This window comes from Zalophus californianus, chromosome 1, assembly GCF_009762305.2.
Source record: "Zalophus californianus isolate mZalCal1 chromosome 1, mZalCal1.pri.v2, whole genome shotgun sequence".
Lineage (NCBI taxonomy): Eukaryota > Metazoa > Chordata > Mammalia > Carnivora > Otariidae > Zalophus > Zalophus californianus.
In genome coordinates this window covers 9,116,126-9,142,447 of record NC_045595.1, presented here as the reverse complement: position 1 = coordinate 9,142,447, position 26,322 = coordinate 9,116,126, and the positions used below count along the sequence as shown (strand labels likewise).

The 26,322-nt window shown below is 57.4% G+C and overlaps 1 protein-coding gene across 3 annotated transcripts in view; it reads right to left on the bottom strand.

Annotated features, from left to right (window-relative positions):
- The window catches only part of NFIX (nuclear factor I X), a 97,512-nt gene extending 72,098 nt beyond the window's left edge, over window positions 1–25,414 (bottom strand). Inside the window, exon 1 of one of the 3 annotated variants that reach the window (XM_027584143.2) lies at window positions 25,292–25,414. In XM_027584143.2, the coding sequence (XP_027439944.1) occupies window positions 25,292–25,318 (27 nt within the window). In that variant the 5' untranslated portion in view covers window positions 25,319–25,414. Of the gene's footprint in view, window positions 1–5,922; window positions 5,965–10,430; window positions 10,537–25,291 lie in introns of those variants that run through there. The other 2 variants (XM_027584154.2, XM_027584153.2) reach the window with 2 other exon arrangements.
- Between the last annotated feature and the right edge of the window lie 908 nt (window positions 25,415–26,322).

The following is a 26,322-nucleotide window of genomic DNA, read 5'->3' as shown; positions in this document are numbered from 1 at the left end:
GAATAGAAAGAGAAGAAAGAGAGCTCGGAAAGTGTCGATGCCAGCAGCACTTCCAGGGCAGGGACCTGGCGCCCAGGGTGCGGCCACCCCTTCCTCCCCAGGCCCGGCTGCCGCTGGCAGGAGCACTCCCAGACAAGGCGCACCCCCACCCCCAGGCCCCCAGCGAGCTCGACCGCCTCCCTCAGCCCACACCCAGCCACGCACGCTCCATTAGCGGTGACGAGGGATGCCAACGCAATGCAGCTCGGCTCGAGAAACTGCAACAGTTTATTAAAATAGCCTCCTGTCACAGCACTCCGCTGACAAGCACTACATGCAGCCACAAACACAACAGCCAATCCCAGGGAGAAGTGACAAAGGCAGGAAGATGGACACTACTTCCGAACAGTCACTGAGTCTTACGAGGCCTCCCCCCAACCCCCAGACACTTCATTCTTTGCTTTCTCCAGCTTTGCCCTCTCCACTTGATCTGTGTTTAAGTGTTTCTTGGTTGGAGGAGGGACAACACTCACCTACCCCCCAATTCAATTCAGACTAAAGGGCCCGAACCCCTACGGAGGAGCAAGGTGCAAGAGCATACAAAAAGAAACCGATATAAAAGGGAGAAATCAAAGACAGGAGACAACAAAACGGAAAGGAAAGGGCTCTAGCAGGAAAAGAGGGACAACTTTGGGGAAACCGAGTCATAGGGAAGCGGCCTCCCTCCCAGCCAGGTGGGAGGGTGAGCTCAGGAGAGGGAGGCCTGGGGTGAGTGCCATCCCCATGGGTTCTCTCTGCAAGAGGCTTACTGAGCAGCCTGCCTTAGGCCTTGGAGAAGCTGTAAGGAGGAGACAGTTATTAAAAGAAGGGCAGAGACCTCAAACAGACAGGGAGAGGCTGATCCCGCTCGGAACTGTCCCTACATCTGCCCTCTCCCCAGGCGAGGCTCAGCCCTCAGCTGGCATGGGGGGGGGGGAGGTCACTGCTCACTCGTGCCCCTTTCTTCCCCGTCTGAAACCCTGTGCTCAGTGGCCTTCATGCTGGCAGAAGAGTTCCCAGAAGAGTGCCTGGGGTGTGCCAGGACAAAACATGCAGTCCTGGGCTGGCGCTGAAGCCTGACAATGGGAAGGTGCCGGCCAGCACCTGGGACCCCAGCCCAGGTCCTGAATGGTCTGCAGTGAGCTCACAGCTGACCCCCAGGAGAAACAGAGGTGAGCAAGCAGGAGGCAGGTGTCATTGCAGACAGGCCTCTTAGAGTAGCGTTCAATAATTAACATCATGTTAATAACCAGCTTCAGTCCAATTAGCCAAAGATGTTAACTGAGTGACATAAGATACCAAACCCTGCCTCTCCACCTTGAGAGAAGCAATCTTACTTTCTAGAGTCAAGAGGAGATGGTAAAAACCAGAAGTGAGTTTATATTTGACACATGGGTGTTTTTCTGGCAGTTTGATTTATACTAAATATTAGACACCAAACAGAAAATGGCCAACATGGGCCTCCTGGAGAATTCTGGCATATTCCGTCTCACAGACCACAGTGCGGGGTGGAAGAGTTGCGCTAAACATGGGTTGATTCCGAAACCGGTTGGTGCAACCGGGTAGGTGGTGGGGAGATGGCGGGTGAGAAGATCCACGTGGAAGTCCAGGGAACGGGACAAGATCCGTGATTCACTGCAGGATGGAGGGAGGGGTCAAAGGTCGAGGGAGGGGCAGAGAGATTGGACATAGAAGTGGCCCGGGAGGGCCGGTGGAGTTTCTCAATAGAGCCTCAGGGATCCACACAGAGCCCAGTGCGCCCCCTCAATGCTCCCTTAACGGGAGGAGCAACAGGCCCTTCCCAGGAGAGTAACACGGAACAAGAACAATCGTCAATTGTCCTTCTCCTGCCAGTTGTTGTAACCTTGAAGGTGGGCAGAAATGGATTCCCAGGGAGCACTCTCCCCTCACCCTGTTCCCACAGGGGCCGCTGTCTGGGGTGTGTGGGGGAGTTTTCTGGAAGAGCGGCCTGAGGCCCGGGTATTCCTAAGGCTTGGAGAGGGAGGGAAGAAGGTCTCTCTCTTCTGTGGGCACACACAGAAAGGAATCACTCAGGTTCCATTAGAAACACTTGGTGGGGGCCGCCTGGGTGGCTCAGTCGTTAAGCATCTGCCTTCGGCTCAGGTCATGATCCCAGGGTCCTGGGATCGAGCCCACATTGGGCTGCTCGGTGGCGGCTGGAGGAGGCCAGCTTCTCCCTCTCCCACTCCCCCTGCTTGTGTTCCCTCTCTCGCTGTGTCTCTGTCTGCCAAATAAATAAATAAAATCTTAAAAAAAAAAAAACCAAAAACAACACTTGGTGTGCCCCCACCGCTGTAGCCTCCTCCTCCTCCATGCCACTGGTGGTGGCTCTAGGCCCTGGACACGCCCCTCAGGAGCCCCAGACAAAAGGGGACTGTCCCCCTTTTGTTAAAGAGAGTGGAGGCTCTGTTGGAAGATTACCTGTCCCAGACCCAGCCTCCTTCCCTTCTCCCCTCCCGCCTGGGTTGAGGGCTCAGAGGCTCTGCACCCTGCACACGGACAAGAGGAAGACAAAAAAACCTTCAGACAATTCAAGGCTTCTCCAAGGGCTGTGTCACCCCCAAGTGCAAGGGTTCAGGGGATGGAGGAAGCAAGGGGAGAGGAAGGCCTCTGAGGAGAGGGGAGGGGGAAGAGAATGAGAGAAAAAAACAGGGAGAGGGAGAGGAAGGCAGTGATGCTGGTGAGAGCAGGGAGCAAAAAAGAAAACTAAAGACAGGGGGTGGAAAACAGGCAATTTGGGGGGAAAGGTATTTTCTTCACTTAAAAGAAAAATCGAGAAGCCAGAGAGAAGACTTTAAAAATTAACATGGGCTTTTTGGTTTGTGGAAAAGAATTTTTCTGCCTTTGCGAGAGAAAGGCCTCTCTTATTGTCAAGTATATAGAATTTGATTTTTTTTAAAGCAACAGTTTTCATTGAAACATTTCTGAAATACCCATGCCAGTTTCAGACATCACTAGGAATAATGTGCCTCCCAAAGAAAAAAAATGATCAGACCACAGAAAAAGAGGAAAAGAGAAAGAGAGAGAGAGAGAGAGAAGAAAGCCAAACCTGGAGAGAGAAAGCCAAGTTGGGCCCAAAACTGCAAAGACAGACAAAGATGGAGGGAGAGAAGACAGGGCCGAGGAAAAAAAAAGAAAAGAAAAGAAAAGAAAAGAAAAGAAAAAACAAACAAGGAACGTGGACAAAAGACAAAGGCTCTGGGTCAGGGGCAAAAAAGAAAAACTAGCTAAGGAAAATGACTGCTTCTATCACCAGAAAGTAAAATGTGTGGTTTTTCCAAAACTCCACAAAACAAATGAAGCCCTGTGGATTATTCAAGGGAAAATCGGAAAATTCATACAGAACCTTACTCAGTATTCAAAAGTCTTCAAGGAAACAAAATAATTTTCCCAGCCTGAGACAGGTTTCGAAAGCGACCCATACCTGCCAAGAGTGAAACATTTAGAAGCATAAGAAGTTATATCTTTAAAGACAGGGCCGCCGTTTGAACGTTTCCTTATCTTTACAAAAATCCTATCTGTCCTCGTACTACTTGCTTTAAGACCCAAATTTATTCTCTCAGACCCTGGACACATGCATATTTTGTATACATACATATATATATACATGCTAATTTGGATAACTCTACACAGTAAGTGTATAACTAACTATGTACCTAAATAACTAACAAAACCTTCATAGGATTAACCAGATATTTCAGTATCCATTTTACTACTGTCTATCTGCAGCATGGGTGAAAAAGGAAGCAGGAAATTTTAAAAAGCCACAAAGAGAGCCCTGATTAGTCTGCCCAATTCCTGGGATTTTCAACTTTGTATCCCCAACATCTCCCATCTTGTCCCACAGAAGAAGGCAGTGTCCGGACTCTCCGGTAGAGATGGAAAGTGAACTGCAGGAAGCAAAAGGAAGGGGCCAGGCTGCTTATCCTAGAGGTAGGTGGGGCCTCCCTCTCTTTGGGGGAGGAGGGGAAGGCGGGAAGGGGCTCTGCAGCCAGAGTAAAATCATCCAAGAATCTGGAAATGCCAGGCATGGAAACCAGAAAATGCACATTGCGAGGAGGCTCAGAGAATTTGGACAAAGCGGGTTTTTGGCTGACTTGGGCCTATTTTCCTCTGCTCAGGAAAGGCAGCCCCACACGATTTTTCTAGCGTCCTCGCGCTTGCCGAATGCAATTGCCCCACACCCCCGTGCTGGGTCCAGGACACCGCCTGCATCAGAACCAAGGCCGCACATTCCTCTCCTATAAAACCTCCTCCCTTTCCCTCCTTTTTCTCCTCCCGTCTACCAACTGGGAGCGGTGGCCTGGGATTGGGCCAACAGGCAGCCTCGTTCTGGCTCCAAACACTACCCTGCTCCAGGCACATCTCCCCTCACCCTCCTGGCACCAAATAAAATAGGGTAGGAATATAGGTACTGGGAAGACCATCTATTCTCTCTAGTGCATCTGGAAATTTACTTTCATCCTCTACAGAGACTAGAAAACACAATCACTGGTCTTTTAATTCACTATTTAGCTTGAAACTTCCTTGTGTCACCAAATAGAAATAAAAGCCGGGAAAGCCAGAGCCCTGTCCTCCAGCTGGAGAGCTATGTGGGGGTCCTCCGCAGGATGCACAAGGCAGAGGACAGCCGCGAGCTTGGAGGGGGCAAGAGCAGTGCAGAGCCTGAGTCTCACCCACCTGGTGCGACTGGAAAGTGTCACTCCCTGATGGCCAAGGCCCCCGGAAGACGGAAGAACCCCACAAGCCAGCTTCACAACTTTCTGTGCGAACTGAAAACCTGACAAAAGGCACCGGCAAGGGGAAACCAGCACGTGAAGATGAAGTGGGTGTGGGGCCTTGGAAAAATACCCAGAGGACAACACACAAGGCTAGGAGCAAATGGCAAAATGTTGAATGTTTGCCCGAGGCCAGCTGTAACTCCCGACCCCACAAAAGGCTTAGGGATCCCCCAGGGGAGATGTTCCTCTCCCTCCCCTGCACCTCTGAGACTCCTCTTGTGGCCTTCCCAGGCCCTCTTTAAGAGCTCCATCAGGATCCATTGTGAGGCCACCTTGCTCTGCCTGGTCTACACCGCCCCCCAACTCCCCGCCAAAGGACAGAAGGCAGAAGGACCAGGGCAAGAGGAGAGTTTCTCGGAACCCCGGTCTCCTCCACCGGTCTGCACTCCTCGAACCCTTGGCCCACAGAGAGCCTATTTCTTGCAGTTGCTGCGGCAACAGGCAGTGCCCAGAGCCGGGGGCAGAGAGCAGGGTGGGCCTGGATAGGAACAGCCTGGGATTTTCACTGCTTGAGGGCTCAGGGAAGCTGGGCCGGCCCTGTCTGGGCAAGCGGCTTCCCCAAAATGTACAATTTGAGGAGTTGGAAGGTAGACATTTTTCAATCCCTCAAAATGTATTGCTCCCCCCAACTAATTTATTATCAGGATCATGGCCAAGAAAACTCGAGAATCCTCATCCCCCTGGTGTCTAGCCCCTGCGGAGGCTGGCACCAGGGTGCCGGCAGCTCGGGACCTGACCACCCCTCGGCCACAATCCACAATCCGTCCCTCTACGGCTCCCTTTCTTTCTCACCCTCTCTCCCCCTCTGTGTCCTCCAGCTCCAACACAAACTGTTTGCACGGGAAGTCTCCCTCTATGACCCGATTCAGCACACACAAGAGAAAACTGTGGGCGACAGACCCAACGTCCTAACGAACTTGAGTTAATTAATGCTAAGGAAGAAAAGAGGCGCCCTCGCTCTGTTGAATCACGGTTCACTAGCCCTTTCAGTTTGCTGTGGGTGGAGGAAAAAAAAAAGAGGCTTTTTGGTTCAAATATTTTTGGGGGGCGAAGGGAAAACAAAAACACCGCAGAAGGGCCGTGGAGGGTGAAGCTGTAGTACCTGCCCAGAGGAGCAGAGGCGAGGGCAGCCGAGAGCGTCCTCCCCGAAAGCTTCTGGCCTAAACAGTCCTGGGAAGGCCGAGAAGGGGAAAGAAAAGGGAAGGGATTATCAATTGATGGCCATCCTGTTCAAATAAATTGCTCAAAAAATTATACTGTCAGACTATGAGATACATATATATATATTTTTAAAGCCCAAACCCAACTCGATTTGAACAGAGCCGTGAAGATGTTTTAACAGAGCAGAAAACCGAAATATGGATGGCATGCATACAAAAATTTAAGTGTGCAGAAAAAAACAAGAGGTGGTAAGGGGGGGCAGGGATAACAGCTGCAATTTTGCTTTCCAGATGTTGACAGCAAAATGTAATTGGCAAGTAACTTCTTCCTTACCACTTTTCATCCTTTGGTCCTGAGATGTTAAAAATCCTACAGCTAGACCTGAGTCTGCAGGCAGTTTCCTGGCACTCCGTACACACGTGGATGGGTCTGGAAGCCTCGTGGGCCACACGCCTGCGAGCTTTTTTATCAGCCCACTAATTTTTACAAGCCCTCCCACCATTCTTTAGCGGGAGACCTAAAAGCAAAGCAGGCTGGAGGACATTCTTATTTAAATCATCATTTATTATCATTATTATTTTGTTAGGGAAGGCCTTTTCTTTTGAGGCTGGGTCTTCTCTTTTTTTTTTTAAATAAACTTTTTAACTGAAATGTGTAAAAAGAAGAACAGAAGATTGCACACTTCTAAGTCTGGCACTCGATACGTTTTCACAAAGTGAACACACCTGTGTAACCCCACCCAGATTAAGAAATAGAACATTTTCAGCACTGCTGAACAGGCCTTTAGCTGTTAAGCTATAGCAGTCTCATAGTTTATATGCCTTAGAAACAGCTCCTGCCCCCACCAGTAATGTCAAATGCAAGCACCTATGTACACACATGTGTTAACAGAGCAGCATGCACTACTCATGTGACCACAAAAAAATGTGCGGTGAAAAGAAGCCCCTCAAATCCTCATGGCTGCAGAGGGGTTTCGTGCCTCCCTGTCTCTGTCTCTGTCTCTCTCTGTGCCTGCCCAGCTCTGATCCCATCAACAGGGCCACCAACTGTGCAGCGGGGTTAACAGACCAGCAGGGCGTGTGTGTGGTGGACAAACAGGGCCCAATGAGCTGAAAGCTAAACAGTCATAGTGACCGAGGGGAGTAAGAGACCCTCGGTTCACCCTGCCCGTAGGCAGAGACTGAGGGGTCTCAGGGGTGTGGCGTGTAATGGGGAAAAAGTGTCTCTGCAGAGCCAGGGATTCCTGAAGGGTAAATGAATACCCATCCAGGCAGGCTGCCCTCATTCCAGTCCCCAAAAGTCTATCAGGGAGAGGAGTGAGGGGGTCCTGGGGCAGAGCTGCCGCGAGAAGGGAGGCCCAACCCTGCTGCATCTGCCTCCCCCTTCCCTGGCTCCAGCCCCAGCTGGCTCCCCCCTCACTTTCACTCGCACTAAATTTACTTTATAATTTTAAAATTAAATTTTAAAAAAAGCAGGAAAGAGAAAGCACTGAAGGCAAAGTACCTCCCACAATATCTCTCCAAGGGGGGGGGGGTTCTGCTTATGTAAAAAGACAAAATGCAAGGGATCGCGGAAAAGTCTAAGCACCAAATAACAAGGAAAATAAAAGAGAAACACATTTAATTAAAAACACCTGAAGCAAATAAATAACTAACTCCTTTGCAACTCGAAGCGGTGCCTGTGGGCACAAGTCCCTACCCCCATTTCTTGCCCACTTTTCCCTTTCCTTTCTCACTGGGAGCTGCGACTTCCCCCAAGCACTACAGAAACCCCTTTTCTTTTTGCGCCCACCCACCCCACAACTGAGGGAAGGGCCGGGGCAGCCACTTCGCATCCCACCAGCCTGAAGCAAACCTCTGCAGCCCTGATGAAGCGCCCTTTCCTCGATTCCCACATCTCCCCAGGCCATGCCCACCACTGGCCCTGCACTCTGCTCCCCCGCCTCAAAATCTAGGCCCTCTAGGTGGTGGTAGCACTGTCCTGGGGCTGGACACCAGGCCCAGCCCTAGTGGGCAGCACTCTCCCCAGCCACGGGCACCGGGCTGCCAAGTCGGGCTCAAGGACCGAATTTTCACTCCCTATTGCATATGGGGCCGGAGAAGAAAGAACTGTTCAGCTTGATTTAAAATATGACAAGGGATCTGAGCCCTCTAATCCTGCGATCTTTAGAAATACTTGATTCTTTTTGCGGGGGTGGGGGGAGAGTGCAGGGTAGGCATCAAGACTCTGCCTCTGAGACCCCACACCCCCCACCCGGTTTGACTTTCCCACCAGCCCGCCGCCTGGGAAACGCGCCCTCGGCTGGCACAGGGGTACCAGAGCCCGGCTCCTTTCTTCCTTTCTTTCTTTTTTAAATCGCTCTAGCGCAAACCAGGCAGTGGGTCAGGGCCCAGAGGCGGGGGAGGGAAGAGGAGAGGGTTGTCTCTGAAAGAGGGGGAAAAAGGAAAGCAAGGCTCCAACTCCGGGAGAAGAACGGCTGCCGCAAGTTTCCCGGCTTGTGCCAGTTTGGGGATTTGCGAATCAGACCGGAGCGGAGGGAAAGGCGGGCGAGAAAAAAAGCCCGCATTAAAACTAACCAGCTCTGCCTAAAAGCACGCTTTTCACCCTTAAATAAGACAATGACGAGGGGAGAGAAGAGACGAGTTATTTCTCACTCTTTAATTATTCCAATGCTTAGCATTATTTAAAAAAAAAACCCACACACATTAGCCAATGATACATTCTAACCCTCAACAAAGCTGGTATTTTTCTCTGATTACAGACTTTACCGCGGCAAACCCGGGCTCCGACGACAGAGGCAGCGCAGAAGCGCGCTCCTAAATGAGACACAATTTTATTAAAATCATAATAATTCCTTGCATTTCTATAGCGCCTTTTCAGCAGCGGAGATCCCAGGTGCCCCATGCCCGGTTCTACGAGGGAACTGGCGACCAAAAAGCTCAGTCGTGAGGCAGGCGAGGCTCGCCAGCTCCACAGAGTGCCACCGGCATGTATTTTTCTTTCTTTTTTTAACACCCCGTTTCCATCAGCCTCTGTCTCACGCTTAAAAAAAAAAAAAAAGTAATAAAACTCCTTTAAATTTTTTTTAAAATTAAAAAAAAAAAGAGGGAAAAGATGACCTGAAATATAAGGGGAGGGGGGAGCCAAGTGTGGTCTGGGAGCCTGGGGCCGGGGAGGTGCTGCTGGGATGGGCCACCTCTGGGTTCAGGGTGCAGGGTCAGCCGCTGCCCGGGTCACCTCCCCAGGCGCAGCTGGAGTAGGCTGAGTCATCTGCACATGGAAAAGGAAAAGGACCTAACACCACCAAAGCGCATTTAAGTAATTTGGACGATAAGAAGTCGGGTTAATGACTGGTTTCCGAGGGGGCCGGCGGGAGGCCCCCGGGGGGCTTTCACTGAATGCTGAGGTGCTGCTGGAGCTCCGGAGGGGCGGCTGGGTGGCTTCATGCGGACACCAGCCTCCTCCAACAGGTTAAGTCGGGCCCACTCCAGGCACACGTTCCTTTCCCACTTTTCTATCCTTTCCCCCCTGGCAGGCCCAGGTAGTGCTGCAGAATGGCTGGCAGCAATGGGGCAGGGGGGCTTAGCACCCCAAATTCAAGAAGTCCTCCGGGAGAGGAAAGGCAGTGTCGATGAGAGGGGATCTGGGGGGAATTTTTTTTTAAAGGTTCTTGGAGACTGCGCAACTCCCGCGGCCTGAAGGCAGGGGAGAGGGGAAGGGAAAGCACATTTTCTGCCACTTAGTCACATTTCTTCCCCGTGCTTGCTGGAGGCCAAACGCCCCCAAACCCAGCCAACCCTCGAAACAAACAAAAATCTCCCCTGCTAAATTTCCCCTCCCTTATTCCCCCAAAAGAGGCGGCGGCTTGGGGAGAAATGGGGAGGCTCTTCGGAGGCCTGGGGTCTGGAGGCAGCGACGCGCACACGATGGGGGGCAGAGAAGGGACCCTCTCCAGATTGGTGCCCCAAGGTTGCCCGCAGATTCTGGGGCATTTAACCCCAAAAGTCCTCCGCGCGACTAAAGAATAACAGGAATTATCAACATCGCATTCATTCCACAGCCCTCGCGCGCATTATCCCCTGTCGGGTACCCGGATGGGCACGAAAGAGGGAACTTAGGCAAAGGCGGCCCACAGCCCCACCCGGAGCGCTGGGGACCCAACGGGCTTATAGGCCAAAACGCCGCCATTTGAGCCCCTTCTGGCGGCGGCCTCTGCTGCTGCAAATGGCGAGGGCCCCAGCACGCGAACCCGGCAGGCCCTGCACGCCACGCGGGGTCACTTTTGGGTGGTCGCCGCGAGGGGTCAGGCCGCGCCCCGGTGGAAGGGCGCCCCGCCTGCTCGGTGCGGGGGAGGGGAGGCAAGGACCCCGCAGGGACCCGGCCTGAGGGTCCGCAGAGGCGTCATTCTTTGCCTCCGCTCCTTCACACCTGTTCCCGGTTTCCCCTCACCTGCCCGCGGGGGCAGTGGTCCTCACTCCTCGCTCAACGCCTGGCGCGGTTCCGCCCAAGTGACCCAACCGTCGTGTGCACAGGCGCTTGTTGCACGACGGCTTCCCGCCTTTTTGCCTCCGCGCACGCGCACGCCCGACTTTGCGCACGGCCCGCTCAGGGCCAACGGCCGTCTGGTGCCCGAGGGCGAGGGTCATCCGCACCAGCGAGGGGTATGTTGTCCTTTCCACCCCGTGCTGTGCGGTGCAGGTGACTGTGACTGTCAGCGCCCGTGTCCTGCCGCGTGGAAAGAACACAGCCCTCCCTCTGCCTGAGCCCAGGGAAGGCCTCCCCACGACCTTCACCCACCTGTGCCCTCCCCCACACGGGGCGTGAGCTAATTGCAGCGGGTCCGGGAATGCCAGGCACGAAAAGAACACCTTGGAGGCGACAATGAAAGGAGTTCGTAGGCGGTGGGCACCTGGCAAGGGGCATATGCTGGGGCTAGTGCATGGCACCGGTAGCACATTTCTGCCGGGGTTTGCAAAGGCACACGACGTGATGCACCGACTTGGGGGGGGGGGGGTGGCGGGATATCTTCAGGGCGATGTGGGAGGCGGCCTGGTTGGGGCATCAAAGCGCTACCGTCCGGCAGTGGGACCATCTAGGGAGTCCTGAGACAACCCCCGCCCCACCTCTGCTCAGCAATGCGCTTCTATTTTAAGATACCTCCCACCCCTCCAAAATCCACCCACTCGCCCCTGAGGTCCCTGGTGCGCTAGGGGAATCTGCCTCCGCCCCCAGACGCACCTGAGGGGAAGGCCAGGAGGGCAGCGCAGGGTCTGAGCTGCCAAGCTGGACTCAGGGGGGCAAATGGAAGTTTCGCCCGAGGAGGGGGGCATTAAATGGCCTCTTTGTGGAGAGGAATTGTGGGCCGTCACTCAGGATTAATTTAAGCAGCAACAGCAAACACACACCAAAAAGCAACGTCTGGCCGCCAGCACCCACCCCCGCGATTGTGTTTCGGGGAGTGCTGCAGGATTCGTTGGTGTGGCCCGGCCTTTAAGAACGTGGGGCGTCCACAGTAGGAAGGGGGAAGGCTGCTGCCGCCTGGCCCCATGTCCCTGCTTGGTGAACAGTGTTTGCAGGTTTGGGACCAAGCCGAGTGGGGGATGGTAAAATCCAAGTCCAAATGTGGAGCATTGGGGGGAGGTTCTATGTAAAATATATATAAAGGTACAAATTTCCAATATAAATATGTCACATGCAGGGGCGCCACTGAGTGGCAGTTATGGGGCACTCACCTTCACCCCAGGGACATTTGGGGAGGCGCGTGTTCTAAGAGAAATCTGGCTGGCGGGGGGGAATTAGGCCTCCGATTCCGGGTCTCCTCCTCCAACAACCTGAATGCCTCTTTGGAGCCAGGTGCCCTGGGCAGCCTGGCAGGTGTGCGGCTCACGTGAAACACACGCGTGTGCAGGCTGGGGAGGTGTGTACCTGCGTGGGCTTTGAGCCACGTGTGTGGGCATCAGCGGCTCCTATGGGCTCGCCGACCCACCTGAGCCCAGCACACCCATGTGGCCACAGGGCAGTATCTATGCTCAGAGCCAGGTCTGGGCACACACCCCTGCTTGTGCCCAGACCACGCATGTGGTGTGTGCGTGGTGTGTGTGTGTGAGAGGGGGACCCCATCCGATGTCGGGCAAGGGCGTGTTTATGGGCATGTGTGCCCCTGGCAGTCTCATTACCCCCTCCGTAGGGGTACCAGGCAAGGGTGTGCTTGGGACCCCTGTCTGAGCCTCTGTGCGGGAGTGTGCTTATGTGCACACTCGAGAGCCTGCCTGCGTGCCCTGCTGGGTTGTCGGACACGGGCATGCAGGTGCCAGGGTGCACCAGGATGCTGCACTGGGGCCATGCGCATGTGCTTTCAAGCCCCCTAGGAGAGGCCACATGTGCTGGGGCCACAGTCGAGGCCAGCAGAGCCTGAACCTAACCCCTGGGCAGGCCAGGGGGCAGGGCCAGCTGCCCAGCCAGCCTCGGCGGGAAGTCATTGGAGGCGTGTTGGTTTTGGCCAGGGCAGCTCTAATGGGGGAAGCCCCGGAGGAGCGGCAGGGGTGGAACAAAGAAGGGGAAAGTGAGGAAAGGCAGGCAGCAGAGGAGGAGGAAGAATCGCCCTGGAATGCGGAGAGCCTTGGGGAGTAGGGCTGCCGGGCAGCCCTAGACTCTGGGCCCTCTCTTGGGCTGAGGGACTTCACTGGTGCCTACAGCTGCCAATTCCCCACTCCCCCACTCCTTCACCCCCACCCCCGCCCCGTGGACTGAGACCCTGACCCCAGTAAAAGGCTCCTACCCACAGAATCCTGCCACCACGAGAAGCCAAATATCATTTGGGGTGGAGAGCAGGACTTAAATTTCCACAGCAGAGGGCAGACAGTTTGAGGCCCCTTCCCCCTGTTTCTTGGCTGGACTGCTTAGAACCTCAGTTCTGCCCATCTGGGGAATGGAAAGGGAACTCCCCACAGGGAGGGCCAGAAGGGGGAGTCTCAGCTGAATAGGAGTGAGTTGAAAAGCAGGGTGACCTGTTTAAGCTTTGCTTGCCCCTGGGGGCCTAATTTCTCCCTTCCCCACTTCCAGCCCCATGACCTTGGCACTTGACCTTGTGGCCTCTGTTTCCTCATCTGTAAAACAGGTTACTCATACCTGCCTCATGTTGAGAGGGTTACAGGAGGTCATGTGCACACATGCGCACGCGCGCGCGCACACACACACACACACACACACACGCACGCACATACTCCGCCTGCTGCCCAGGCATAATTGCTCTGGAGTTGGTAGCTGTTATTTTTATTGTGAGGAGTCTATGGCTGTGACAAGCTGTGACGCTTGGTGTGATCGCGTGAGGCTGGCTGTGCGTGCGACTGTGCCGCTGTGTGTGTGTGCGTGTGTGTGACAGGTTGCGTGTGAGACTGTGCGTGGACGACAGATTGTGCCGGTGTGCGGCAGTGCCTGTGACAGGCTGTCACTGTGCGACAGACTGCGGGTGGCGGGGTGTTGCGGGTACCGACTGTGAGTGGAGATGAGGCAGTGTGTGGGGCTGGGACTGGGGGACTCCCGAAAACCTACCTCAGTGAGGCTCTGGCTAACAGTAAAAGGGAGAGGCTCTCAGGGACCGTGGGCAGTAGGTCCAGTGTCCCCTCAGGCCTTGGCCTTTCTGTTGAGCCCAGTGGGACTCCACTTGCTTGCAAACCTTGGTAGATGCCAGGTCAGAGGGACCCTATGATAAAGCCTCCCCGACACGTGCTGTTGTCAACTCAGGTCCCCCCGACCCAGCTCCTTGCTTGGGTTCGAAGGACCCCAGAAGGGTCGTCAGGGATCTCAGGGTATGGAGGACCCCGGGTCTGGCTGGCTTTGGTGAGGGACACTCCCCCCCAAGCCTGTTTCCCACACTTTCCCTGAGCTCCAGGCCTGGACAGGGATGGTGGAGACCAAGAGAAGGGAGGGATTTGGGGAAAGCTCAAGAAAAGCCCAGAGAAAAATGGAGGGAGAAGGTGAGAAGACCAGAGACTTGCCTGGGACTGGAGAACCCAGAGCTGCTTGAGGTTGGGACTTCCAGTCGGGGTGGACACATATCAGGTTTGGGGGGGGGGGGTCAGGACTGGCAGAAACGCCGGGTGACACTGCTTGTACTCCAGGCTCTGTGCTCAGACTCTGATTTTAGGGACTCACTCCTCATATCAACCCTGCCAGAGGGAGGAGAAAAGCCGAGGCACTCTCCTGATCAGTGTGGGCCTCCACTTCTTATACCACCCTGGCCCACATCTTCCATCTACAGCTGGGGAAACTGAGGCTGAGAGAGGGAAAGGGGCTTGTTGGAGCCACCAGCTCATGCCTAGGAGACCTGAGGACACAGGACTTCAGGTTTTGAGAAACCTCACCAGCTGGAAAAATCCCAGGCTCTGTGAGCTGGGGGCAGCACCCTGTGAACCCCGCCCCCCTCTTGGTGCGTCAGGACGTGTATGTTTTGTGTGTTATGGTATGGGCTGTGGTCCATGGCTGTCGTGCGTCTGGTGTGCAAGCCACAGTATGATGTATGTGTCCCCCGGTTGGTGCGGGCCTCTGTGCGTCTGTGTGTCCATTCAGGGCCAGCCCCTGCCACAGAGCGGGGAGAGGCATCGAAGCACCCCCCCCCCGAAAGTGTGTCTTTGATACTTGCAGCCTCGGCAGCGAAAAACAAGTTTCCACAGGGCCGCCTTGGGCTGAGGCCAGGCCGTCCTCAAATAACATTTGAAGTTACTTAGCAAACTTTGTTTAGTGCCGAGAGAGGCAGAGAGGCCCGGGCAGCGGGCTTGGATGGGGCGGGGGGGAAGTAAACCGGTTCCTCCGAAGTCCCTTGCCCCTCTGGGGGCACGAGTGCCCAACATGGGGCTTAGTTCCCCTCCCCAAAGTTCCAGAGAGGAGAAGCAGGAATCTTGAAGCCCTGGGGGGACCTGGGCGGGGAGGAAGGATCTGGGCACCGCACAGATAAAGCCCTGCTTTTGCCAGTCCAGGCCCTAGACTTTGGCAAGAATGCCCACCGTGGGCTCCTGGGGGCCCAGAGGCTGATTCTGGGTCCCTGGGTCTGGTTAGAAATGGAAGGGTCTACACTTTCTGTGCTGCCCCCTTTCTGCAGCCCAGCTCTGCCAGCCTTGAAGCAGGTTGTACAAGCTGGCTGAGAGCATGTGTCCCCCTCCAGACACACACACATGCACACCCAGAAAGCCCCTGGTGCCCACATACCCAGCGCTCCCAAACTCTGATTTCCAGGGTACCAGCCCCAGGCAGCAGAGAAGGCCTGAGAGCCAGCAATGGCGGGTTTGGAAGTGAGGTTGGTGCCTATGGGAGGGGGAGGAGGAGGAGATGCCAAAAATGGTGAGCCATTACAGGCAAGCAGGCAAGCAAGGGAGGAAACGAGCAGGGAAGATGGAAGCCAGGCGGGCATCCTCTCTGAGCTCTGGGCTGCAAAGGGGCAGCGAGAAAAGCAGTCCGGGGCCTTCCAGGGAGCAGGCATGGGGGAACAAGCCCCAGGTGGCACAGGACAGGCCGGGGGCCGCGCCCAGCACTCCCCCACCCCCACCCCAAGCTTTGAAATGGAGACTGGCAGCAGCAGCCGCTGGGCTCTGCCCGGGCATGGGGTGGGGGTGGCGGGCAGGCAGGGCGCCAAACCAAATGCCACCAGGCTGGGCACGGTGGTTGCCAGCCGGCAGCGCTGACCCCACCAGCCCCAGCCCAGAGCCCTCACGTCTAGAACTTTGGGGGTGGAGGAAGATGGGGGCCCAGCGGAAATCAGAGGGCCAACAGACAAAGCCAGGTCCCCTCAAGCCGTGGGCAGGTCCCCAAGACCCTACAAAGATGGCGCAGCCTGGCACTGCCAAGGTGACGGGCTGGGGTAAAAATAAACCGGACCCGCCCCGGGGGAGCTAAATCGAGGGGCCCAGGTGGAAGTGCCACTCCGGGCCACCAGCTGCCCCCGCCCCACCCCCAGCTCAGAGCAGCAGGGCTGAGAACACCGGGTGCCCATCGAGGCCCAGTTTCTATACAGGAGAAACGCCGGCCATCTTGTCTCCTGGTCTTGGGCGGGCAGCATACGGTGTACCCACAAGTACGGATAATGGATGATGTCAGGCTTCAGAAACAACAGGCCGTGGATTGGGGGCAGACAGTTCGGGCAACCATGCTAAGCCACATACCCTTGACCTCTGGACTGCCCCCTCCGAGAGGGAAAAGGGCCTGTGAGGCCATACCCAAGCTGTGGCAGAGCTACTTTGGGTGGCAGGTCAGCACCACACCACGAGGCCTCTCAGACCACCTCTGCTAAAACAGCAGTTGCCCAGCACTTCCATGGGCCTTACCTGTTCTGTTCCTCCTAGCACCTATCACTGTCTCAAGTGCTGGACACTCCCTTGTTTATCGGGTTCACTGTCTGCCCTCCCACCGGGGCTGGCACCTCTGCTGATTTTGTTCTCTGCTGAGCCCCCAGGGCCTAGAACAGGGCCTGGCACCCGGGAGGTGCTGAGTAAATATTTGTTGAAGGAATGCACAGGCCCCCAGCGGCACCCCCAGCACTCGGGCTCCAGCTGGGTGCCCAGCAAGGTGTGGGAGAAGGCATGACGCCCTGTTGGGGTAGTGAAGGCAAGCCTGGCCAGTGGTGGTGCAGAGTGGGTGAGCCGACCACCCACTCTCACTCTGAGCCCTGAATGAAAGAAGATCTGAAGGTCCAGGTGGTAAGGAGGGCTCAAGGGCTGACAGCTGGGGCAAGCTTCACATAGGGGTGCGGGAATGTACAGGCCCACTCTGAAATTTGGTAAAGGCCAGAAAATAAGCTGCAATTCTGTCCCATCAGTAGGATTTAGAGTGGTGGCAATCAGAGAAGAGGCTCAGGCTCTGTCACCTCATAGCCTTTGACCCCGGCACTGGATATGTCCTCTTTCAGCTTCTCATCTATAAAATCAAGCACTTACTTCATATCAAGCACTACTTTAAGACACTTTCTATAAGCCAACTCCTTTGGTCCTTACCATAACCCTGTGAGAGGAAACTAGAGGCACAGAGAGGTTGAGTGATTTGTCCAAGGTCACACAACTAGTGAATAGCAGAGCCAGGATTCAAACCCGGGAAGTTGGCTCAGAGCCCCCGCTCTCCTAATAATGTCCAAATGTCCCAAATGCCAACAGTGCCGAACCAAAGAAATCCTGCCTTATTATACTGTCAGCCACGCACAGTAACACACACGTGGGCACAGCTAACCCCTGTCCACCTGCCTCACACGGAAGGATTCTGGGGACAAGCTGGGAAGGCGCTGAGCACTGGGTGCAGCACAGCAAGCATAGAGAGCACTTCAGCCAGCACTATAGTTTTTAGGACATTTCGTTATAATCCTATAAAATGCTTTCTCCCTGTGCGATTCTGCCAGCCCTCTCTTCTTTCTCCAGAGTCAGAAATGAAGAGGCCATGGCCAGAGGATTAAGAAGACAGCCCCACGGAGGACAAGAGTTTCAGAAATTAGCCTCGCCTCCATCCCGGACTGTCCTGATGGCTTCCAGAAGCGGGACAGTTAGAGTGGGGCCGCTGGGCCAGAGGACTGGGGTGTCCTGGGCCAGCGTAGGCATGTGGCTTCAAAGGCTTCTCCCCCCACCCCCCCACCCCCAGGCTGTGACAAACCAGCCCAGGGATTCAGAGTCCCAAATTCCATCAGGAGAGGTCAGGGCGGTGGAATCGGCTGCGCAAATACAGCCAGAGGGCAGGCAGGCAGAGGGGAGGCACAAGGAGGCCAGGTCTCACCGCTCAGATGCCGTTTCCCAACAGGGCCAGGTGTAACCCAGGTGTGAAGGCCTCTGTGGGTGTGACGCTCGTCCACATGTACTGGGGCAACTTGGGACTGTAACGCCACACCGTCTGTGCCTGGGCTTATGTATGGGGGTGGGGTTGCATTTGTGACAACACCTGGGTCCTGATGAGCAAGACTGTGTGTGCGGCCCTGGCAGCATCGTCTTGTCCGTGTGTGTAATGGGTGTCCACTGTGCCCGTGTGTGTGTCTGACAAGACTAGGGCTGAGTGTCTCCATTTCGGCACTGCTGACATCGGGGGCTGGATCACTGTTTGTGGTGGGGGCGTCTTGTGCTCTGGAGGGTGTTGGGCCGCGTCCCTGGCTTCCCTTCGCTAGATGCCAGTAGCAAACTCCCCTCCAAGTGTGATGACCAAATATGTTCCCAGACATTGCCAAGTGTGTGTGTATCGCTGTGCCTGAGAGTGTGCGAGTATGTGCACGTGCTCCCCTGTGTCTGATGGTGGGTGGGGGTGGACCCGAGCTCGTGTGTATGTTTCTGGGTGTCTAACAGTGTTAATTCGTGCATGTGCTATGTGCTTCTCGCCGAGTGTCTGTGGGTCCACGCGACACTCCATAGTCCTGTGTGTTTGGCAACAGCGAGTCATGTGTGTGCTGTGTGGCTCGTGGCATGCGACTGTGTGACCTTGTGTGCCCATGTACACGTCCCCGCACAGGTAGCCCACGCCGATGTGCTCGGGTGGGGTGGGCATCTCTAGGTGTTTGTGTGTAAAGGCAAGTCGCTTTGTGTGGGGCCGCCTGTGTCTGTGTGCTCCTGATTTAGGAAGGTGTGCTGTGCCTACGTGTGACAGCATGATTCTTTGTGCCCGCGTGTGCCGGTGACGGTGTACGACTTTGTGTGAGATGGACCCAGAATAAACCCCCAAGATGATTCTACTGAAGCCAATATGTGGATGGAATCTCCTGGATGATTTGGCCCCCACCCTCTGGTCCTGACTGCCCTGGCCTGAGAGCCACCTCCCCAGGCCAAGGGGGTGGGGGGCACCTCTGAGCTGCCCCTTCCTCCGGCTCGGCTCCCACAGATTCAGGTGGGGACAGACCCCCGCCCTTGCCCGATCTGTGCCAGGAAGGCTGGCACTGAGCTTTCAGCCAAGGGGGCAGGGTCCTCGGCCGTGGTGGTGGCACTGCCCCCTGCCCACTGCTGGCCACCACCCCCAGCTCCCCTCAGGGTGGGGCCCCAGTAGGGGGAAAGCTCCCCAGTGCAACCCTGGCTTCCGATTGGCTACGGATCGCCGCAGTGCCCGCCACCCGCCTCCCCCTCCCCGGCTGGCGCAGCCACATCGGTAGTGGTGGCAAACGCAGCTCCGAGTTCTGGGCACAGCTGCGCCTCACAGAGGCCTGCCAGCCCCACCAGAAGCCAGACACCCCAGCTCCGTGCCCCCGACCCCTCCCCACCTGCCCGCCCGGCCAGCCAGGCAGCACGGTCACCCTGGCTGCTACCCCCCTCCGGCTGCCAGGCCCCGTCCACGCAGCCCCTCACCCATCAGGCCTGTGCCCCCTTGGCCAAGCCCACTTGGGGGGCCCAGGCCCCTACACACGGCCACTCCCGCTCTCAGAGGGGCTCCTCAGGAGGGGGGAGGCAGCGAGGAGGGGGGGCAGAGAAGGGGGGAGCTAGCCCTTCTTTTAGTGAACGCGCCCAGAGCTGGAGCCAAAAATCGAGGAGGAGAGATATTCAGACGGAGCCAAGACGCGTTTGGCAGGAGGAGAGAGAGAGGGAGAGAGGGAGCGGGAGGAGGGGAGGAGAGAGGGAGGAAAGAGAGAGAGAGAGAAAGAAGGGGGGGCCCCCGGTTTCCAAATCTGAGCTCTCAGAGCCTCGGAGGGACAGCGGGTGGCATGGGAGGTGTGGGACCCGGGGCAGGCTTGGCTGTGGGGGCAGCGGGGGCGGAGGGCTCAGGCCCGCAGAGACAGCCGGACACCCCAGCTGGCCAGGCCAGGACGGACATAGGCAGAAGCCAAAATCAATGCGCACCCGGCAGACAGAGGGAGGCCTGTGGGCGGCCCAAACACACACCCGCACCTCGCCACACAACGGGCTTCTGTCCATGCCGGGCCAGGGGCACGGGCGGGGCCCACAGCAGGGCCACCACGGCTGCCCGACCTCATGGGAAGCCATGGAGAGGCCGGCCTGCTCCCAGCCGCTAGCCTGGCCTCCATAGTGGGCATTTCGCAGGCTGCCAAAAAGCCAAAGGGGGCCAAGGAGAGGGGCCCTTGTGGTGAGATACAGATTGGTGGTCACAGGGACAAGCCCAGCACGCAAAATGCCACGGGGGAGGTGATACCCGGAGACACAGGCATTGACATGTTTGCTGACATAGGTGGACATGCATGGGAAGCCACACTGATACAACCTTTCCCACGACAGTCAGACATCCAGAGAAAACATTTAGTTGCACACTGACATGCCACGGGGACACCACGACACAAAGACGACATCGGGCACCCGCAATAAACACAGTGACACACACCCGCAACCCCACTGTTCCCAGATACACAGAGGTGGAGTGTGGGATGACCCTTGGAGACACAGGCAGGCAGCACCCAATAACGGACACATGGAGACATAGGGACACTTGCAGAGGGACCCATGCAGACGTTCGCAGCCACATGGCCATCTGCAGCAAAATGGTGGCTCTAAAGCCCAACACACCAGTGAACACATGCGGATCAGGGAGAACCCAGTTAGCCATTCACAGCCATCCCCCTGGCTCCTCTGCCTCCACATCTGGGGCTTTGGGGACAAGAAAATGAATACACACCCTTCTTTCCCCTACCCCAGCTGCGGGGGGGGTGGTGTCGGGGGGAACAGGAGCCCCATCCTCAGCACTTTGTTGGAGGAAAACACAGGTGTCTGTGCGTCCTCTGCCTCTCTTGGTCCAGCTGGAGGGAAGTGAGAGACCCCAAATTTGCGCTTCAAGAGCAGAGAGAACAAGGACCAAGCCGACCAAAAAGGCCAGGCTCTCAGCAGGTTGAACATGGAAGCCAGCGATCAGACACTCACTACCAGGGGAGTTTCACCAGCAGCCACAGCTGTGTGTCCAGCCCCTGCACACACCCATGGTGACTGCCTGACCCTGCCAGGTGCCCACATAGGATCCCCCATATGCATCCTAGCCCCATGGTGGACCTGGGTGACACCACTCGCGTGCAAATGCAGAAACAGCTCTGGAGCCACACAGACATCCCTGAAACCATCATCAGGACCCACCCCCATCTCCAGGCTCTTTGCCCCTCTAACGTATGGACACTCATGTACACACACACACACACACTCCTGCATGCCCCAGAACAAGGCCTCAGAGCCCAGCCCCAAAGTGGGTCTGGTTGAGGTCAGAGTCAAGACTAGGGAAAGGGTCAGGGCAGCCAGTGGCCCCCAGAAAGGTATCTGGTCCCCACGGGGTAGTGCAGGGCTTGTCTCTCCCCTCCCGCCCCCACCCTCCCCCACCATCATCTCTCCTTGCCTTGAACCCCTGCTGTCCTCTGCCTGGCTGATGGGACTCCACCCAAGGGAAAGTAGCTGGGCCATGAGCTGGCTTCCCTCCTCCCAAACTCTTTGCTTGCTTCCTCCTCCAGGCAGTCTATTCGGACTTCTATGGTTGGGAAGTGCTCCACCCTGCCTTCCATCCCGCCTCCCAGAAGTACTCTTCCCTCAGTTGGGAAGGCCTAGGGGTGACCTAATGATGATAACCAAGATGACTACAAGTCATTCCATTTCCTGAACACATGCTACAGGCCAGACACTGCACTAAGCCTCATCACAGCCTGAGCAATAGGTGCTATTATTACGCATTTTATGGACCAGGAAAATCTGCAGTTCAAATCACAGGATTAGGAGATGCAGAACCAGAGTTCAAACCCTGTGCCGTCTGATGACAAAGCCCAATTCTGGACCTCTGCACCCACAGCCTCCATCTGGGACTCCTGAGGCCACACAAGACATTCCTGGCTCAGCAAGGACCCCTGACTCCAGCACCCAGCAAGAGGGGAGCATCCTGCTCCTCAAATTAACCCAGCAGAGCCCTTGGCTCCAAGCGTGGCCTGGTCCAGCCTCAAAACATCTAACGGAGGCCAACCTAGCCCCCAGCATGGCCTGCCCCATCCCAACTCCTGCCTGCACACACGTCCCATCCCAGAAGTGGGCAAGAAGCAGGCAGGGCCAGAGCCAGGGAGAAAAGGCACCATTAAAAGGGGGCCCTACACTGTGCTAGGACGGGGAGCAACAGCATCATGGGGACAGAGAGGTGGCCACAGTGCCCCAAGGAGACAGCTGAGGCGGGGGCTTCAGGGAGGCCCCAGCCCATAGCCCCTTCCCCGGAAGGACTGTGTGTGTGGCCGCAGAGAGCGTGAATATTCTGCTGCTCATGTGGCTGTGTGGCAGGAAATGTCGGCAAGTGTGCATGTCTACGTAAACACCCAGGTGAGCCAACAGCATTATGTCTTATATAAAAGCGTGTGTCTGTCCATCCATCTGTCCTTGAGTCGGTGTGCGCAAGCGCAGGGGTGAACACACACTTGAGTCAGAGCATATCTGGGAGGTATTGCTGTGTCTCCGTGAGCCTACATCGATATATATGTCCCATGTCAAGGGGGGGCTGCGTGTGTGTGTGTGTGTGTGTGTGTGTGTGTGTGTTTATCTGTGTGTGTTGTGGGTGGGAGCGAACACAGGTCCACCATTTCCTGTGTCTGTAGGTTCCTCCATGGCCATGTGTCTGGATGATCAGCATGAGCAGGTCATTTATGTCCCCATTTTGGGGGTGACAGTGATGTATATATGTATGTCCTCATTCTGGTGTGTGTCTGTTTGTTGGGGAAGGGGTCCCATCCATCCACCCCCTCCTGTCTGCCAAGGACTCAGGCCTAGGGCTGCAGTGGGCTCAAGCAGCGCCAGCAAGCACCCCGCCCAGCCGCCCTGGATTTCGATGCTTTTTCCAGAAGGAGATTTCCCCCCCACCCCCCGCCCTTCCCCCTCGCCCACAGTGCCTTTCCCCGCCAGGGCCCCGCTGCTCCAAGCTCGTTCCTGCTCAATCATTTATTGACTTTAAAATCGAAGCCAATTCTGGTTTGAAAAAAAGAAAAGGGGGAGAGAAAGAGAGAGGCCAGAGAGACAGAGAGAGTCCGAGACTCGTGGGGAGGGGGGGGAAGCAGAGATGGTGCCAGAACCAGTCAGAGACAGAGACAGGGAGAGACAGGGACAGTCAAAGATATAGAAGGACAGAGGCTAAGAGAGAGAGAGAGAAAGACAGAAAAGGGGCAGAGCAACCAGATATAGAGACAGAGGCAGAGAAAAAGACAGAGACTGGCAGGGCAAATTATGGAAGCAGAAAGATTTGTAAAAACAGGGACTCTGGATCCAAGAGATGTGACTGTCGGGAGGGGCAGACCAGACCCTGCTGACCAGCTGACAGCAGTCGTCTGCACAGAGCTGAGGGGTACAACCCAGAGAGAGACCGTGCCCACTCTCCTCTCCATCCACCCTGGCACACTCAGGCCTGTGACACGGAGCTGAGCTCTTGCTCCCTTCTGGGGTGTCACAGAGTCAAGCCTTGGCCATGGCCCTGAGTCTGGGTGCTACCCCAGCCCCTTCCTAGTCTTATCACCAGTGAACTGGCTAGCATTTTCTTTCCCAGGAGCACAAGTCCTACCCAGGTCTCAGGAGGCAGGCCAGGCTGCTGGGAGGGTAACTGGTGGGCAAGGGGCTACTCTAGCATGGGGTCTTGATCCCACTAGGCCCCCCAAACACCAGCACATAGTCCAGCCAAGCATAGCCCCAAAGGCAACCACAGCTCAGACCCCACTAGGTGGGCAGGGTTGTCATGCGGCCCAAGATAGAGCGATTGGTCAGTCAGAGGCACAGATGGGGGTCTGTGGCCCCCCACGCTGCCACAGTGGCCAGAGTGCCTACTTACACCTACATGCACACTGATACATATGCGTGCCTGTGTACCCTCACCAACACTCACACCCAGTTTTGTACAGGAAAACCTGCTCCCTGGGCCACACATACATCCATACCATGCAGGCCTGCCCCCGCCAACCCATAGAAGCCACATGCAGACCCCAAGATTGACACACACATACGCACTCACATCTGTGGATATAGGAGAGTGGTGCGGCCGCGGCTGACACACAACCCCGACAAAGTCTCTTGCCCCTCGCCACACACTGCCACCTGGTAGCAGCCATATTCACTTGGACTCCCACTCCCATCTGTGGGCACACTTGACAGAAGGCTGACAGGGCTCAGATTGGGCAGAGAAGACAATTAAGACCCCAGGCCTGGCCTAAAGACTCTCCTTACACACAGGCCCTGCTGGCAGGCAGGGCTAGGCGGCCCCCAGGTGTCCCCTCTTCAGAGTCCGTGTTGCCAGCAGTAGCCTGGCCCCGCAGGCAGTGCTGCCAGGGCTACTGTGGGTCTCTGGACGGTTCTTGTGCCCTCTCGGAGCCTGGGGCCACAACTCAGGGAAGGTGGAGTGGCGGGGCAGGCATCCCCCGCGCTTTTGCCGCCGCCGAGCGCAGCGCGGGGAAGTTCGCTGGAGGCGGGACGCGCTCTGCTCTCGCAGCGCGCCAAGGTCGGCTCTGCGGTGCCCGCCGCTGACCCGACGGCATGGCCGCAGCACTGTCCGCGACATCCACGGCTGCCTCCCGCCCCTCCCGCCTCTGGGCGGCAGGACGGGATTCCCCCGGCCTGCCTGGTCCACCGCGCCGCAGCCGGGGTAGCTGGGGCCAAAAAGTTTGCGCCGAGGAAAGTTTGGGGCGGTGGGGGGGGCCGCGGCTGCGACGTCCAGGGTCGGCCGAGAGGCGCGGCCCCGGCTGGCAGCGCGCCCGTCCCTCCCTCCCCTCCCCTAACCCTCCGAAATTTGGGAGCCCCGCCATTTTCTTAGCCCCGCTCCCATGTGAGGCCTGAACAAAGACTTTGGGGCGACGCCCGGGCCGCTCGGCCGGCCCCGGGCACCCCGGCTGCACGCAGGGGCCGCCGCCACGCGTACCCGCCGCTGCCACCCTCGGGAAAAGCTGCGCCAGCCCCATAGAGCGCCGCGGGACCCAGTCCCCGAGCTGCGCCCTCGGGACCACCCCCTGCCACTCTGTCACCCCTGCAACCGCTGCCAGTGGCCACGCTGCCCGGGTGCACGCTACAGTCGCCCACCGGTCGGCGGGAGTCCACCGCACCCCAGTCGAGCGCGCGCGCGCACACACACACACACACACACACACACACACACACACACACACTCCCGCTCCTCGCTCCGGGGGCAGCGCCACGCACGCAGCCGGCCACCCCCAGAGCCCCCACCAGAAGTCCGCCCGGTGACCAGGGTCGCACGCGCACCGTGACGCCTGCATGCGTGCGAGGACTGCCCACAGCACGGCTTGCACCCCTCGGCCGCCCGCAGGCTCACTCCCCCCGGGCCGCCGCGCGCCCCCTCCTGCCGCCCGCCCGCCCGCCCGCCCGCCGGCCTCCTGCGCCCGCTCCCTTCCCCGGTCGCCCAGGGGCGGCGGCCGGTACCTGGGTGAGGCAGTACGGGGAGTACATAGCTGAGCGCCCGGGCGGGAGCGCGGCGGCCGGCCGCGGCGAGGGGAGGCCCGGCAGGCGGCGGCCGCGCTCGGGCTCCGGCTCCGGCTCGGCTCCTCCGGCCTCCGCCGCGCTGCGCCCGCCCGGCCCGCGGCCCCGCGCTCGCCGCTCGCAGGCTCGGCCCCGCCGGCTCCGGGGCCGCCGCCGCCGCCGCCGCCGCCGCCGCCGCCGCCGCCGCGCTCGCCGCTGCCTCTCGCGTCCGCTGCTGCCGCCGCCGCTGCGCGTCTACTCCATGCCGCCGCCGCTCGGCCGGTCACCCTCGCCCGCCGCCGCCGCCAACGCCGCCGCCGCCGCCGCGCTGTGAAAGTGAAAGTTTAGACAAAGTTTGGAAGCGGCGCACTCCGGGGAGAGGGAGCGGGCGGGCGGCGCGGGCGGGAGGAGGGGCGCGGGGAGGGGCGGGCAGGGCGGGGGAGCGGCGGCCGGCGCGCTCACACACACACACACACACACACACACACGCACACACGCACACGCACACACATGCACACACACGCGCGCGCGCGGGGGCGCACACCGACGCAGCCACCCCGACACGTGCTGGCCCGCGTTCCATCGCAGACACACGCTGACACACAGCAGGGTTCGGACCCCGCCACACATGTCACGTACAGAACGCATTGCCACACGTTCCACGTTCCAACAACGAAGCACACACAGACACCTACACACATACAGCATAGACACACGCCCTGGCACACCAGCCCACGACCCACACGCTGACAGGCACACAGGCCCACCATCACGTGATGATAACCTGTACACACGCATTCCAACGAGGAACCATGTTTAGACAGGCCAGCGCGGGCCTCACATGGACACACACCGATACACACCAAGACACACACACACCAGGGCATGCTGACACGTACATATGCACACTGACACACTGACATGCATGATCACGCAACCACACTGTGGAGCGCTCCAGACATACAACTCCTATATATAGACACCCGAAGGCACAC